The sequence below is a fragment of the Cnephaeus nilssonii genome, assembly GCF_951640355.1.
Source record: "Cnephaeus nilssonii genome assembly, chromosome: X".
Taxonomy (NCBI): domain Eukaryota; kingdom Metazoa; phylum Chordata; class Mammalia; order Chiroptera; family Vespertilionidae; genus Cnephaeus; species Cnephaeus nilssonii.
Window position 1 is genome coordinate 110,278,422 of NC_137071.1, and position 18,242 is coordinate 110,296,663.

At 38.3% G+C, this 18,242-nt stretch overlaps 1 protein-coding gene across 1 annotated transcript in view; it reads left to right on the forward strand.

Moving 5' to 3' along the window:
- ZNF280C (zinc finger protein 280C) overlaps window positions 1-18,242 on the forward strand; it is a 53,537-nt gene that overhangs the window by 7,910 nt on the left and 27,385 nt on the right. Inside the window, exons 4-7 of the mRNA XM_079765496.1 lie at window positions 6,097-6,243; window positions 9,404-9,469; window positions 9,565-9,698; window positions 13,798-13,912. Of these exons, the coding sequence (XP_079621622.1) occupies window positions 6,097-6,243; window positions 9,404-9,469; window positions 9,565-9,698; window positions 13,798-13,912 (462 nt within the window). The remainder of the gene's footprint in view (window positions 1-6,096; window positions 6,244-9,403; window positions 9,470-9,564; window positions 9,699-13,797; window positions 13,913-18,242) is intronic.

The following is an 18,242-nucleotide window of genomic DNA, read 5'->3' on the forward strand; positions in this document are numbered from 1 at the left end:
TTACTAATATCGGTTTGGTATACATAATCAAACTTTTATATATATATGTATATATATATATATATATATATATATATATATATATATGCAAACTAAATTATTTCTAAATAAAATCATGCTGTATATGCTATTATATGCCTTTAAATAATTTTACTCAAAAATATTCCTTGAAATATATTGACAGTGGCAGTACCTAGTTAAAACAATGAGGGAGATCTATAAACATAGATGTAAATGATTTTTTTATTATCAGTATATATGGGTCTCCCTCATTTTTTAATTTTTTCTTAATCTTTATTCTTGAAAGTATTACAGGTGTCCCCTACCCAACCCTTCCCCACACATTTGTCCATGGGCTATGCATGTAAGTTCTTTGATTAATCTCTTCCCTCCTCTCCCCTTCCCTCTGAAATATGGCAGTCTGTTGCATGTTTCATTGTCTCTGGATCTGTTTTGTAAAAGATAGCACTGCCTGACTTTGCTTAGTTTCTTAGCCTGTAAATTATCATATGTTAAGTGCCTGGTGTATATCCAGTAGACTACTGTGTATAAGAGGAAATACAAAGGAAGAAGAAAATGTGTTCTTCACTGTTAAGGAGCTTACTTTGGAGTAAGACATGTACAGTTCAGGCACATTAATAGTGAGCAGTTTGAGATCATGTATGGTAAATTTTGAATTGCATTGAATATTCTATCAATGTAGTAATAGGCAGAAAAAAAACAAGGTTTAATGGTTTATTGAGGAAATTTTAATTGAACCAAGAGTTGGGAAGGGGCAGGGAATTAATATTTTGTTGAATATATGTGTGAAGTTAGGTACTTTGTGTGACATTTTCATAAATTTACCTTACCACTTCAATTAGGTTGATATTATACCATTATTAAAAGTGAGGAAACAGATCCAAGCAATTTCTCCAGAGTCATATGATTAGAAGTGGTGCAATGAAGATTTGAATTATTCAATTTGATGTCAAGTTCATGCTCTGTCTATTATACTTAAATAATGTGGACAGTCTAAGGTAAGGAGGAAGGATATTATAGATGGAAGAAGCAGTACAAATGAGGGCTTCAAGGGACAAAATGAGGATCATATTTTCAAAGTATTCAAAATATGCAAATGCTAATCTATGAATTACTTTTTAATTTTACTTAGAGCAAGCATGTTAAACTCGCGGCCAGTCGCCAGCTGCGAGTTTGACATGCTTGACTTAGAGCATTCTGCATGTATATGTATATTTTTTAAAGTATACTTTAGAAAAGAAAGGGATCAGTTCATAAAACTGGTTATATTTGGGAGGGTGGGAATGTTTTTTATTTTCTTTTATGGTAGGTGGACTACTAACCATGAAGCAACTTTATGCCAAGAAATGATTTTGGCATACCAGTATAAAAGGGGAAATATTAAAGATTTTTTTAAGATAGCACCAATACATTAAAGTGATTCTTTCGTATGCACTCCCCAAATCATATTTACATAGCACCTTTTTATTGTTGTTAATTCTCACCTGAGGATATTTTTTCCATTGATTTTGTTAGAGAGTGGAAGGGAGGGAGGGTGGGAAGGAGTGTGTGCGGGGGTAGTGGGGGGAGAGAGAGAAAGAAACATTTTCGACCTGGATCGAACTTGCAACCCAGGTACCTTCCTTTGACCTGGAACCAAACCCACAACCCTTTAGTGCTTGGGCCAATACTCTAACCACTGGCAGTACCGGCCAGTGCTACATAGTACCTTTTAATTTTGACTTAAAAGTAGAAATGACATTATTTTAACATAGTAATATTACCTTTAGAAATTACTGCATTTAAAGATGAAATACATATATCATTGTCTTAAAAAAAGATATTATTGTCTGAGCCAGAACCCTGGAATTATTTTGTTTTAATTTTATTGTTTAGTTGTTCCCTATCCACGTCTCACTCCACATATCTAGCACCATTTCTATCCATACATGTTGCCATTATATTAATTAAGTGTTCCCTCAAAAGGTTTTAAACCAAAACAATACATGCATAGCTTTAAAAATACAGATAATCTTAAAGTTATAAATTGCATAACCATCATTGCTGAAGGATGTAAAAGAACAAGAGAAAGGGTTGTGCACATGGGTATGCATATGTTTTGGGTCTGTATATCCCCATGTTTTTTCAAGACACCCACTATTATTAGTTTAGCTGTTTTTCTAATCATCACTTCCATATTTATAAAATTTTAAAACACACATATACATAATGCTGTCTCTTGAATCATAAGTTTTTGCCATTATCTAATGATTTTCCTATTAAGTACTATGAAGGTTTTAGGTTTCTTATATTATCCCTACCCTGCAAGCACCTCCCATTATAGTTATAGCTCAATTTTTGGTTAAATCCTATTTGATGTTTTTATTATGATGACCTTAATAAATTTGTTCCCTGATGAGCATAGTACTATGGTATTATATGTTATAGATACATTTACTTTTTTCTGTTTTAAAATACATTTCTTTATTGATTTCAGAAAGGAAGGGAGAGGGAGAGAGAAATAGAAACATCAATGATAAGAGAGAATCATTGATTGGCTGACTCCTGCATGCCCCCTACTGGGGACCAATCCCGCAACCTGGGAATGTGCCCTTGACCAGAATCGAACCTGGGACCCTTCAGTCTGCAGGCCAATGCTCTATCCACTGAGCCAAACAGACTAGGGCTACTTTTTTCTGTTTTAAAAAATATATAGGCATCAATTTAATTTTTTTATTTTTTTAAATTTGCTAAATTTAGTTAAGATTTATAGCCAAGTTATCTCACACCCTTCTGTAGCATATTAACTCAATTTTCTACATGGTAAAACTTGCAATCTATCAATTTAATTTTTAGTGTGTGTGTGTGTGTGTTTTCCTGGAGACATTCCTCCTGGGGCTAATGTTATCCTGCTCTATATTGCCTGGTTACTCTTTAGACCTGTTGAACAGCTATTGTCCTGGGACTTTCTTTTGTCTTTGTATTGTATTAAATATCACGTTTTCTGCATCCTGGTCTTCCTCCTTTTTCTTTTTCTTTTTTAAAAATATATTTTATTGATTTTTTACAGAGAGGAAGGGAGAGGGATAGAGAGTCAGAAACATCAATGAGAGAGAAACATTGATCAGCTGCCTCCTGCACACCTCCCACTGGGGATGTGCCCGCAACCAAGGTACATGCCCTTGACCGAATCGAACCTGGGACCTTTCAGTCTGCAAGATGACGCTCTATCCACTGAGTCAAACCGGTCAGGGCTTCTTTTATTTTTTAAAAATATGTTTTTATTGATTTCAGAGAGGAAGGGAGAGGGAGAGAGAGACAGAAACATCAATGATGAGAGAGAATCATTGATGGGCTACCTCTTGCACGCCCCACAATGGAGATTGAGCCCGCAACCCAGGCATGTGCCCTGACCCAGAATCGAACCGTGACCTCCTGGTTCATAGGTTGTTGCTCAACCACTGAGCCACGCTGGGTAGGCCCTTTTTCTTTTTTTAAATTTTCATCCAAGGATATGTTTATTTTAGAGAGAGAGAAAGAGAGCATTGAGGTGAGAAACATCCATCGGTTGCCTCCCGTAAGCGCCCCGACTGGGAATTGAACCTACAACCTTTTTGGTGTACGGACGATGCTCCAGCCAACTGAGCCACCTGGCCAGGGCTCCTCCTTCTTAAGTGTCATATTTTGGTGGATTCTTTTTAAGAACAGATGAATGGGGGGTAAATTTTGTCTAATGTTTCTTGCCTTTATTTTTGATGAAAATATGTACCTTATGCTTAATGAAAATCTTGGCTGGTTATACAATTCTAAATTGAAATCTATTTTTACTAAGACTTGTGAAAACAATATTCTAACTTCTCTCTCTCCACTCTCACTCTCTCAGCTGTCACAATATTCCCTTATCTTCAGCATTCTGAAATTTCACAATATGTCCCTCAACTGTCTGTTTCTTTTCTTAATTATTGTGCTAGGTGCTGGTGAGCCCTTTCTATCTGGAGATTTATATCCTTAAGAACTGGGAATTTTTTCTTGTATTTTTTAATTTGATTATATTCCCTCTCCTTTTTCTTTTTCTGGAACTTTTATTAGATGAGTTATAACTTTGAAATTTATTTGCCAACACACACGGTGGGCAAAAATAGGTTTACAGTTGTGAGTACACAAAACAGTTTATTCTTGTATTATTATTTATTAAGTACTAGAGGCCCGGTGCACGAAATTCATGCACGGGGGGGGGGGAGTGTCCCTCAGCCCAGCCTGCCCCCTCTCCAATCTGGGATCCCTTCACAATCCAGGACTGCTGGCTCCCAACCGCTCACCTGCCTGCCTGCCTGATTGCCCCTAACTGCTTCTGCCTGCCAGTCTGATCACCCCCTAACCACTCCCCTGCCAGCCTGATCAATGCCTAATTTCTGCCCTGCTGGCCCGATTGTCCCTAACTGCTCTCCCCTGCTGGCCTGGTTGCCCCCAACTGCCCTCCCCTGCAGGCCTGGTTCCCCCCAACTGCCCTCCCCTGCAGGCCTTGTCCCCCCAACTGCCCTCCCCTGCAGGCCTGGTCGCCCCTAACTGTCCTCCACTGCCGGCCTGGTCACCCCTAACTGTCCTCCCCTGCAGGCCTGGTCCCCCCCAACTGCCCTCCCCTGCAGGCCTGGTCGCTTCCAACTGCCCTCCCCTGCCAGCCCAGTCGTCCCTAACTGCCCTCCCCTGCTGACCTGGTCGCCCCAACTGCCCTCCTCTGCCAGCCCGGTCGCCCCTAACTGCCCTCCCCTGCTGGCCATCTTGTGGCAGCCATCTTGTCTCCACATGGGGGCGTCCATCTTTGACCACATGGGGGCGGCCATCTTGTGTGTTGGAGTGATGGTCAATTTGCATATTACCGGTTTATTATATAGGATTATATTATTTTCCATACAAACAACTATAACCCTACTTTTGCTCAACCCTGTATATATATTTTAGTTCCACTTATGGGACATTTACTCAACTATGGCATTTGGTTTTTTACTGAATTTTGGCTATATTATTATAATCTTTTTGTTTTCTGAATGTTACTTTTAATAGCTTTCTTGTCTTATCTCTCTAAAAATGTTCATTATATTTTCTCTAATTTTTCCTGCCCTATATATTATCTCTATTTCCTTTAAAATCTTTTATTCTGTTTTATTGTTTTTGTCTTTCACATTGGAAGTTTTAGTCATATTTCTGATGATCATTAGTTGTACATCCTTATTAAGAATGAGGCACCAAGCCGAAACCGGATTGGCTCAGTGGATAGAGCGTCGGCCTGCGGACTCAAGGGTCCCAGGTTCGATTCCGGTCAAGGGCATGTACCTTGGTTGCGGGCACATCCCCAGTAGGGGGTGTGCAAGAGGCAGCTGATCGATGTTTCTCTCTCATCGATGTTTTTAACTCTCTATCCCTCTCTCTTCCTCTCTGTAAAAAATAAATAAAATATATTTAAAAAAAAGAAAAAGAATGAGGCACCAAAATGATCATTTGCTCTGTCAGCACTTGTAGCTTGGTGGTATTCACAGTACTGTATGCTCTTTGCTTAGTTTCTTCATGTGAGAAATGTCTAGATCTATCCTAAGATGGAATAAGCCTCGCTTAACATTCTCTATTTTCAATGTAGCACCACATTCCTGCTTTGCTCTGTGCCTAGTATCCCTCAATCTGGTTCAGTTTTTCTATTATATCTCCCACCTGTTGCCTCTTATTCTTTACTTATCTCCCTTTTAGTTAATGTAGGAGTTGGGGGGGGGGTTCAGATAATAGGTACAGGCAGTCCTTTTCATAGATATAATCATATTCTAGTTATAAAACTAAAACTCAGTTTGATTGGATTTTAATGTTCCTAAAATCTGTTGGCCACTGTAAATAACTATTGTCATCCATTATTTATCTAGCTAGCATAATTTTACTAGTTTAGATATCAGAGATTGATTTTGAGTTTCTTAATTTTGCTACTATTTACTGATTACAAATATCAATTCAGTAATTGCTATTAGGATTATCAAAGTACACGTTAAATATCATACTATGTGTTGCAAGAAGTATTTTAAAAATAAGATTTGCTTCTCTCCTTTTGAAAATTAGATAATTCAAAAATGGCAGAACTCTTTATGGAATGTGAAGAAGAAGAACTGGAACCATGGCAGAAGAAAGTAGAAGAAAAGCAGGATGAGGAGGATGATGAGCTGATATTTGTTGGAGAGATATCAAGTTCAAAACCAGCCATTTCAAGTAAGCATTTACTTTCAGTAAAGATTTATAAGATGTTTCTAATGGAAAAATCTGTGTGCTGTCTTATATGTCCTTGTTACTGTATAAGGTGAGAAGGAGCATAGAGGTCATTAAGAATTTGTGAGAATCAGAGGGAGAATGTGGTTGGGACTTTTACCTAATGGCATTGTAAGCCTTCTGAGATTGGAAATCATAATTTTTAGTGGAACCAACTAGCCTGTTTACCTGTTTTTTATTAATTTTTCTTTTTCCCCCTAAAGCCCAAATGTACCCAGAAAAGTAAGTGTTTGGACTGCTTTGTTTAAAATACCAGAATACTAAATAAGTTTTTGTTAGTCTCTTAGGGGGTTCTCATATCACAGTGTAATCTTGATTCATGGCTAGAAAATGAACAGACACTGCATGATTATACAATCTCTGGTCTGTGTATCAAATGGGCTGTAGCTTCTGAGCACAGCCATCTTCCAGCAACTCCTGATTATATTCATGAAGGAGTAGGGCATGGTCTTCAGCCTATGTACTTGGATGATACAGGCAGTCAGCACACTTAATCCTCATGCCTTTCTAGCAGAACATGACCAGTACCATTGTGGATTATTGGATTTCATTTATAGTAATTAGACTTATCATTGTTATAATGTTAAAGTGAAGATATTGATGACATTTCTTTAAATGTCCAATAATAAATGTGAATATCAGGGAGAAAGAGGAAACAGATTCTTTCCCGTTATAATTACTTTTTTAAGCCAGGAGAATTTACAAAAGAATGTAGCCAGAATACTAGTATTTTCTTACTTACCATGGCAATGCATAATAGTATGGTTGAGAGACAAGTTTTTATTTTCTGAAAGCCTAGTTCTTTCTTCTCTTGATTCTAAACTTGACATAGTACTTCTATTCAGTTTCATCAGCAGTAGAATAATTTATTTAATTCTCAAAATTATTTCTTGTGGCAAATTTAAAGGTACTAAGTGGAGTGCCACTTCAAGTATAAAACGAACTAGGCATGGCCCTGTCCAGTGTCCTCAATGGTTAGAGCACTGGTCTGTACACCGAAGGGTAGCAGGTTCAATTCCTGGTCAAGGGCATGTAACTGAGTTGCAGGTTCACTCTCTGGCCCCAGTCGAGACACCTTACCTTACGTTCAGGAGGCAACCTATCAATGTGTCTCTCTCACAAATCATTCTTTTTTATGACCAAGTAATATTTCATTGTATATATGTACCACAGCCTTTTTGTTTTGTCTTGTTAATCCTCACCCGATGATTTTTTTCCCCATTGATTTTTAGATTGTGTGGGAGGGAGGGAGGGAGGAGAAGGGGGAGAGAAACATTGATGCATGAGAGACACATTGATTGTTGCCTCCCGCACCTGCTCCAATTAGGGCCAGGGATGGAACCTGCAAGCCAGGTACGTGCCTTTGACCAGGAATTGAACCCAAGACCCTTCGGTGCAAGGGCCGATGTCCTAACTACCAAGTCACACTGGTCAGAGCTGTACCACAGCCTTTTTATCCGTTCATCTATTGATGGGCACTTGGGTTGCTTCTATATCTTAGCTATGGTACTAAGTAATATTGCAATGAACATAAGGGTGCATATATTCTTTCAATTTAATGTTTCAGGTTTCTTCAGACATATACCCAGAAGTAGAATCACTGGGTCATGAGCCAGTTCCATTTTTAATTTTTTGAGAAAACTTCACACTGTTTTCCATAGTGGCTTCACCAACAGAGCATGAGGGTTCCCTTTTCTACACATCCTTGCCAAAACTTGTTTTCTGATTTATGGATGATAGTCTTTCTGATAGGTGTGAGGTGGTTTTAATTTATATTTCTCTGATGATTAGTGACCATGAGCTTCTTTTCATATGTCTTGGCCATCTGCATGTCCTCTTTTGAGAAGTATTTATTCAGTTCCTCTGCCCTTTTTTTAATTGGATTGTTTTCTGAGTGTTAAGTTGTATGAGTTCTTTTTTTAATCCTCACCCAAGGATATTTTTTCCATTGATTTCTAGAGAGAGTGAAAAGGAGGGAGGAGGGGGGAAGGAGTAGGCGGGGAGAGAGAGAGAGAGAGAGAGAGAGAGACTGATGTGAGAGAAACACATCTATTGGTTGCCTCCCACATGCGCCCCTACAGGGCTGGGGAACCTACAACTGAGGTACATGCCCTTGACTGGGAATCGAGCCCGAGACACTTAGGTCTAAAGGCTGATGCTCTAGCTACTGAGCAAACCTGGTCAGGGTGAGTTGCATGAGTTCTTTATAAACTTTGGATAGTAACCCCTTATCTGATATAGCATTGGTGAATATTTTCTCCCATTCAGTAGGTTATCTTTTCATTTTATTGTTGATTTTATTTGTTATGCAAAGCCTTTTTAGTTTGGGATTTTTTTTTTTAATGTCTTATACCTTTTCCTGATTAGCAATTTTAGGCAAATCTCTACTGTTCCAAATTTTCATTTGATTCCTCAATAACCTACAACTTATGGGTTCACATGGATACAACAGTGAGCAATATTAAACTGATCCAGAGGATCATGTCAGCCACAAATTTACTTTTGGTATAGTAGTAGATTTGAGATACTCTGATAAATTTTGGGTTCAATTTACTGTATAGTCTCTGACAGTGTTCCTTTTAGAATTCAGGAGTAATGGTACAGATAATCCAGTCAGTTTACCCATAATGAAACTTCTAGATTTTTAGGGCTGTGAATGTGGCATGGGGATTAGAGGAGGACTTGAGTCACAGGAACCTATGCGTATATACAACCTTGTTCTATTATTATCTATTAAAGTCAAATAAGTTTTAAAATAAATTTATTTTTCAATTACAGTTTACTTTCAATATTATTTTGTATTGGTTTTAGGTATACTATGGTAGTGATTAGACAATCATACACTTTACAAATTGTTCCCCCTGATATTTCCAGTACCCACATGGCACCATACATATTTACTGCAATGTTATTTACTAGATTTCCTATGCTGTACTTTATATCCCCATGACTCTTTTGTAACTACCAATCTGTACTTTTCAATCCTTTCACCTCTTTCACCCAGTCCCCCAAACCCCCTCCCCTCTGGCAATCACCAATCCGTTCTCTATGTATATGCGTGCATTTTAATTTTGTTTGTTTAAAATAACTGTAATTTTTATAGATATTTTGAACAGAGGTAACTCCAGCTCATCTTCAAAGGCAATAAAGAATGAGGTACTCAGTCAAGGTAGAGTATTATTATATTAATTTTAAAGTGAAATATTTTGACCAAATTTGTTATAGAGAAAAATATTGAATGTGTTGTGTAATTTTAAAATACAGGTGTTCCTGATGCATTCAAGCCTACAAGTCCACACTACAAAGACCCAGTATCAAATCCAGTGGCTGCCTTACCTAGATTTCATCCTCAATCTAAACCTTCACAAAGCTCTATTATTCAGAACGTGTCTAAATCTGTAAGTGTTTCTGAAACTACACAATTAGCACAGGGACACATTGGATATTATAATAACCTAGTTATTCTAACCCAGTTAGAATTATGGACTGTCATTGCTAGTCACCATTTTGGTAGAAGCATAATCACTATGAGAAAATATCCCCATCTTTATGATAGCTCAACCAATACTCAAAGTAATAACTTCAGGAACTAACTATCCAACCTATTAATAAATCAGGTAATTATATTTAAACTAGAGGCCCAGTGCACGACATTTGTGCACTGAGGGGGTGTCCCTCAGCCCAGCCTGCACCCTCTTGCAGTCTGGGACCCCTCAGGGGATGTCCGCCTAGCGGGCCTAAGCCAGGGAGTGGGCCTAAGCCAGCAGGTGGACATCTCCCGGGAGGTCCTTAGTGCTGCCGTGGAGGCGGGAGAGGCTCCCACCACCACCGCTGCACTCCCCAGCCATGAGCCAGGGTTCTGGCTGAGCAGTGCTCCCCCTGTGGGAGCGCACTGACCATCAGGGGGCAGCTCCTGCGTTGAGCGTCTGCCCCCTGATGGTCAGTGCACGTCATAGCGTCCGGTCATTCCGCCGTTCGGTTGATTTGCATATTAGGGTTTTATTATATAGGATAGGTATAATATTGAAAACTATGCTATCTAAAAAGTATAATTAGTAATGAATATTGCATAATGGCAAAATCTTTAAGATGCTCATTTAAACCAGGTATTCTTAATTGGAAGATTGTTCTAAGGTCATTGTTGCTGTTTATTTTGAAAACATACCTTCAGAATTTAGTTTTTAACAGAAATAATAGGTAATGGTAATATTTAGTATTTGTTAGTCTGTTAATATCGATCTCTGTTCTAAATGCTACATATAAATTAATCTAATTTAATTCTTATGACTTCTCTAAGAGGTTAGCACAATAGTTATCCCCATTTTATAATTGAGAAAACTGAGGCTCAGAAAAGCTAAATAATTCACTGAAGACCACATAGCTGGTAAAAGATGGGTTTGAGATTTCAATCCAGGTTAACCCAGAGTTTATTTTAAAATATGCACATAAGCGTATCTATCCATACATTTAGGTATATACTTTTAAAAATAGAAGCATTCTGCCCTAGCTGGTTTTGTTCAGTGGATAGAGCATTGGCCTGCAGAGTAAAGGTCCCGGGTTCGATTCCAGTCAAGGACACATGCCCGGGTTGTGGGCTCGATCCCCAGTAGGGAGCATGCAGAAGGCAGCCCGTCAATGATTCTCTCTCATCATTGATGTTTCTATCTCACTCTCCCCTCTCCCTTCTTCTCTGAAATCAATAAAAATATATTTTTAAAAAATAGAAGCATTCCCTTAGGGCAATGGTCAGCAAACTGAGGCTCACGAGCCACATGCGGCTCTTTGGCCCCTTGAGTGTGGCTCTTCCACAAAATACCACGAGCAGGTGCGCACATACAGTGTGATTGAAACTTCGTGGCCCATGCGCAGAAGTCGGTTTTCGGCTCTGAAAAGAAATTTCAATCGTTGTACTGTTGATATTTGGCTCTGTTGACTAATGAGTTTGCCGACCACTGCCTTAGGGCAACAGTATAGACCACAGACTATTGGGATTCCTTGAGACTCTTTCAGGGTTCAATGAAGTTAAAACTGTTGTAACAGTATTTGCTCTTTCACTTGTCAACATTTGCACTGGTGATACAAAAGCATTGGAGGGTAAAACTGCTAGTACCTTAATATGAATCAAGGCAATGGAACCAAACTATACTAGTATTTTTGTATTCATGACTGTTGTGCACCCACAGTAGAAATATTTCTTTTAAGAATGTTTCATTTAAGAATATCTTTGAAGAAGTAATAAATTTTTACTAATTTTATTAATGCTCAACCTTAAAATATACTTCTTTTTAAATATTCTGTGTGATGAAATGGGTAGGGTGCATAAAGTATTTCTGTATGTGCAGTATAAGCACTTGAGAAAAAGCACTTGTGTGATTCAACTGCAAGCTGAACTTGCTGTCCTTTTTTAAAATACATTTTTATTGATTTCAGAGAGGAAGGGAGAGGTAGAAACGTCAGTGATGAGAGAGAATCTGGTCGGCTGCCTCCTGGGGACTGAGCCTGCAACCCAGGCATGTGCCCTGACTGGGAATCGAACCGTGACTTTCTGATCCATAGGTCGATGCTCAACCACTGAACCATGCCAGCTGGGCACGCTGTCTTTTTTTTTTTTTAAATGGAATGCCATTTTTACTTTAAGGAAAGACTTACAAAGCACATATATTAATTACTCATTGTTGCATAAAAATACCATAAACTTAGAAGCTTAAAGCAATATACACTTATTATCTCATGATTTCTGTAAGTCAGGAGTCATGGCATGGCTTAACTGGATCCTCTGCTTCAAGGTCTCATGATGCTGCAATCAAGTTGTTTGCCAGAGCTGGGTTGTACTGGGAACCTTGCTTAACCATACTTAAGCTTACCTATTTATAAAATGAGAGATAATATTAGGTCTTTATTAGTACTGTTATGACAACTACTTGATAGAATACATGTACTGTGAAAGAGGCAAGTACATTTTAAATAGACAATAATTGGTGGCTCTTATTTCAGTTGGAAAGTTGAATAACCTGAACCTTAGAAGTGACTTGCCCAAGGTTTCATAGTTAAATAAATGGACAGGTCTTCTGAATCCCCAGTAATTCCCAATTGGAGAATTATTTTAACATGTTATTTGTTGAATAATGTCTCAGCTCTTTGAAATGGTGGTACTTAATTGACCAGAGTTATCACCTAGGAAAGGGTTTAAAGTATTAACTTTATTTGGAGGAACTTCTGTTAAGAAGTATTTTGGACCATCGCTAGTGAATATTTTCCATTTCTAAGGGCAGATATTTTGAAAAAAAATCTATCTCGCAGTAATATTGTGCTTGGTTGCAATTAAGTTTAAAGTCATGTTGATTTTATATAACACACAGTAGGACTCAAATGCAGAAATCTGCCTGCTATGCCTCAAATTATAGGAATGGAATGGCTTGGGTCACTTCAATATCTGTTTCCATTACTTAAGAAACCTATGTCAACAGAAAACTTAAGAGCAAAGTAAGATTCTTAAAACCTGATTGTGTCTCAGCTTTAAGCACAAAACACTCAAGATTCTTATATTCCCATTTTACAGGTAATATATATAGGAGGTAGAAAAGAAACAGAAGAGAATGCAAGTGTATTTTGCTATTGTTTCTGCAAATGGTTAGTGTGGTATCCTACATAATAAAATGGTAATATGTAAATTACCATCACTCCGCTACGCCCACGATTGGGCCAGCAGGAGACGCAGGGGGCGGGACTCAGGGTGGCCGGGGTAGCTGATTGGGCCAGCAGGACGCTGAGCTCGCGGCACCAGCAGCGTCTGTGTCATGGCTACCGGAGGCTTTCGGAAGGCCTGGGGCACCCGCGGACAGCCAGCCCGCTGGTGCACCAGGTGCATGATTAAATCATGCACTGGGCCTCTAGTATAGAATAATAATCAATTAGGATTATATTTTATACACATATCTGTTCTTTTTTCACTGAAATTTATATTGGAAACATTTTTCTTTGTCATTGGATATTTCTCAAAAATATGTTGCATGATATGTCATTTAATTTATTTTACCATTCCTCCATTGTTGGACATACAGGTTTTGATTTTTTGCTATAACAAATAATTTTCCATTAAATATTTTCATTTCCTTAGCATAAATTTGTGGAAGCAGAATATTTGAAATAAGTAGATCAAAGGATATGAACTTTTTAAAGCCCTTAATAGACACTGCCAAAACTTTCTTGCAGAAAAGTTTACCAAAATATAACCTCTACTTTGCCAATAATGTGATTGTTTTAACTAAACTTTTTATTTCAAACTAATTTTCGATTTCCAGAAAAATTATTTTAATAATCCAGAGAGTTCACACATATTCCTTACCCGGTAGATGTTAATTTGACAGAGTAATAATTACCTTTGTGTTTTATAACTTATTAGTCATTGAATAATTAAGGCTATTTTTATGGTAGTGGCATACAGTTAAAATTACCTTTATAAATGTTTATGAAATAAAATAATTGTAACTTTCACAGTCATTTATAAGGAGTTCATCACAAGTTGAAATGGATGATTCTTCTGATTTACTGTTTGACCTGACCCAGGACACAATACCACCATCCCAAGGCGGATCGAAAGTTTATACAGAAGGTTTGGTTTATAACTTTTTAGAAATATAATAAAGAGAGAACTGATTAATATACATATAGAATGAATGTCTATTTTAAAACTCATACCTTTGGGTTAAGTTTTTTATACATTGTAAGATGGAAGTTAATAGTTTCTGATGCTTTTCTTGGGTGGTTTTATATAAAATTGTATTTAATAATAGAATATTTCATTTATTTTTTTATAAATTGACTAATATGTATTCTTTCAGCTCATTCTCACTTGGAACCACCATAGGCTATGAGTCAGGGAAGTCCCTTGGTGTCCTAATACTATGGTTATTTTTTTAAGTATTAATTATTTGGTAGGTCATTAATATGAGAAAAATTGTGTGGTTATAGTTGATTTTTTCATAGACTAGTTAGTGTCTTTCTATCCAAATAAATTATGTAGAAGTGATAGTTAAATATGATTATAGAGTAGTCTTATAAAATGGCAGTACTAAAGAAACTGATTTGCACATAATAAGTACTCATTAAATACCCATTGAAGGAATAATTAAAATTTCTAATTAAAAAAGAATTACCATTCTTTGATTGTATACCATAATAAAGTTCTTTGTTATTGTTAAATAAACTAGTATGCCTTGAAGGGATTTTGTTGAATTGAAAATTCCTTATAATCAAAGCAATTACTATTTCTATATTGGCAAATTTGATATATTTTACTAAATGGAGAGAGGTACACAGGAAATTTTTGCATGTTTAAATTGTTTGCTTAACAAATTAGTATGCATTTACCAAATCAAAACAGTAAGAAATTTATAGTAATACAGGCAGTCCTCGGGTTACATCGGACTCGAGGTACGTCATTTCGTGGTTACGTTGCCATCTCCCATTTATTTATTAAAAAAAAAAGTTCCATCATTTCGACATATGTACATATGTGTTCTATGTTTATTATTTATTTACCACAAGTAAAAGCCAGGAATTGTTATCTTTCTTTTAAAATTTTTTTATTGTTTCACTTCATTACTGCTGTGTATGTGCTCCATGTGAGTGATGTAGGTGCTTATGTAGGTGGGTTCCAACTTACCACGAAAATCGTGTTACGTCGCGCCATAGGAACGGATCTCCAATGTAACCCGAGGACCTATTGTATGTGTACCAAAAAATATTTTCCCATTCTAAAAAATACTTGGCTTGATAGTCACCTATCTAGGTGTCACTTATATAGTTAGTAAAATAGCCAAGTTCCAAAATAAATGAGGAGAAAAAGTACTTGTCTGAAATCTGATTTTATAAAGTACACTAGAGGCCTGGTGCACGAATTCGTGCACGGGTGGGGTCCCTCTGGGTGGCCTGCAGGGATCAGGCCAAAACCCGCAGTCCAACACTGCCTGAAGCTCCTATCTGATGCTCCCACTCATCCTGGCCCCACTGTGCCTGCCGCGGGCTTGCACCCAATCAGTCCTGATTGGAAGAGGCTCGTGCTGCCACAGCAGCGCTTGCTAGCCATGAGCCCTACATCTGGCACCCTCCCAAGGGGAGTGGCCTGCCAGAGCGGGCTGAAACCAGCTCTCTGACATCCACCGAGGGGTCCTGGATTGCGAGAGGGTACAGGCCAGGCTGAGGGACCCCACCGGTGCACGATCGGGCCGGGGAGGGACCAGGGGAGAGCTCCAGGGTGTGTCCGGCCCATCTCTCTCAGTCCTGATCTGCCAGACCCCAGCAGCAAGCTAACTTACTGGTCAGAGCATCTGCCCCCTGGTGGTCAGTGCACATCATAGCGAGCGGTTGAGCAGCCTTAGCACATCATTAGCATATTACACTTTGATTGGTTGTTCAGTCTGCTGTTTGGTCTATTTGCGTATTACCCTTTTATTATATAGGATGGTCTTTTTTCATAGAAAAAGCTTGAATTCTTTAAGCTTCTAGCGGGTAAAGACAGTGACTCCTACTCTCTCTATAATTGTAGTGCTATGAGGATTGGAATATTGCCCTAATTGTAAATAGAGTTATAGTTAATTAGGAAGATATAAGTTTCAGCAAGATTTTTGTGGTCTTTATAATGAACATCTTTACACCTAATTTTCTCATATTACTAAAATAGATGCTTTTGTTTTTCTCACATAATGCATTCATTCTTCAGACCTGAAATCGGTTGTTTGGAGATATAATTTTAATTCTTGCTCTACTTACCTCAGAGCTTTTTTTGAGGCTCAAATGAGAGAAGTGAGAAATACATTAAAGTCTTAAAGGACTTGACAATAAATAGTTGTTAACATGATAAGTATGAATGCTTATATATGCTATCTATTCAGAAAAAAGATTACTGGACTTCTGTCTAGGATGGTTGTAGAAGGTTCTTGGAGAAGTTTGGATTTGAATTTGATTTTGCAGAATGAGGATAGTAAACAAGGCAGAGGCAACAGATATAAATACTAGTAAGTTAAAGAGTCAGAATTTAAAACTATTGAGCTCAGAATAATTTTATTTAACTTGGAGATTTACTCATACTTCAAAAAATTATATATAAAAGTATATTTTTGCTATACAGGCTGCTAGATAAACAGTTGCCTAGTCCAAAACAACAGCACTCATCAGTTGTTCAAATAACCTAAGCATCTGAGAAGAATGTTAGTGTGATTACAAAAAAATCAGTCCCAAGTGTTTGCAGTATTGCTGTCAGTAATCATGTGCTTGAAAATGGAAAAAGTCATTTCTATGTTATCTCAAAGAACGAAACACAGATTTGACAGAGGAACCCATTAATGTAATACTCTTATTTTCCTGGCTTTTATCTATGCTACTACTTCTCCTTTAGTGTACAGTTGGGAACATTAAAATATAATGTAAAGTTTTAGAATTTTTATTACAAAGTACAGTTGTGCTTTTTTTAAAAGAACTTTTGCTGGATCTGGTTATAGCCTAAATAGCCCCACCTCTCTTGCAAATGCCCTGAATTACATAATCTTTTAGCCTTTAAGGTGATGGTTTTCAAACTTAAAACTTTTTAGCAATGAAATCTCTATTTAACAAAATTTTATTTAACAGTCTAATTTTTAAAAAAAGTTTAAAGGGGGTTTCTTTATCTTACATGCCCACTATATTCCTTAAGACAGAACCATTAGACTAAAGGGAATAAACAGATTATTTAAACTACCTGTCAACTTGTTAAGTGTTAAAAGAACCAACTTGAGGTTTCCATTAGACATCTTAAGTTTTAAGTATCTTAAAGGGTTTCTCTAATTTTTAGAATAGAAATTGTTTTTACTTACAAGCTCAAATATATTGACACATCTAAAAATAAATTCATATTTGGAACTGAGCTTAGAGTATTCTCTGTGGTTTAATTTTTTTCTGGGGATTGTTTTGGTCTGACTTTTTTTTCATACTACCTGTTTATATATTTCTTTATTCGAAAGCATCTTTAGCATTTTTTGTATTAAAGTTTATTTCATGAGTTTAAATATGTGTACTCCATAATAGCTGCTTGTGCAATTTTTTAAAAAAAAATTTTTTTTATTGCCCTGGTCTGTTTGGCTCAGTGGATAGAGCTTCATCCTGTAGACCAAAGGGTCCTGGGTTCTATTCCATTTGGGGCATGTACCTTGGTTGCAGGCACCTCCCCAGCCAGGGCCCTGGTTGGGGTGTGTGCAGGAGGTAATCAATCAATGTGAGAGAAACACATTGATGTTCTCTTCCACTCTCTAATCAATGGGAAAATATCAAAATATCCTCGGTTGAGAATTAACACACACACACACACACACACACACACACACACACTAGAGGCCCAGTGCATGAAAATTCATGCACTGGAGGGGGAGTCCCTCAGCCCGGCCTGCCTTTTCTCAGTCCAGGAGCCCTCAGGGGCGGGAGGTGACCCGGCAATCAGGGGAAGGCGACGCCCCCATCACACCTCTGCTGCTGCCACTGCTAGCAGTGCAAGCCTCAGCCGGCCCTGGTTACCTGAGCCTCGGGCGGCCCTGGGCAGCTGGGTAGCCACCATCCGAGGCTTGCCTGTGCCTCGGGCCGGCCCTGGGCGGCTGGGCAGCTGCCATCCAAGGTTTGCCTGTGCCTCGGACTGGTCTTGGGTGGCTGGGCAGCTGACATCCAAGGCTTGCATGCACCTCAGCCATCGGCTGGGCAGCTGCCAACTGAGGCTTGCCTGTGCCTTGGGCCGGCCCTGGGAGGCTGGGGGGCTGAGAGGACTGGGGGACTCTGGAGGCAGGCGCCCCAGCAGGGCTGAGGGGACTGGGCGCTGCCATCTTGTGGCTGTGGGCACCACCATCTTTGAGGACCTGACAGTCAATTAGCATATTCCCTCCTTATTGGCTGTGGGTGCTGCCATCTTTGAGGGCATGGCA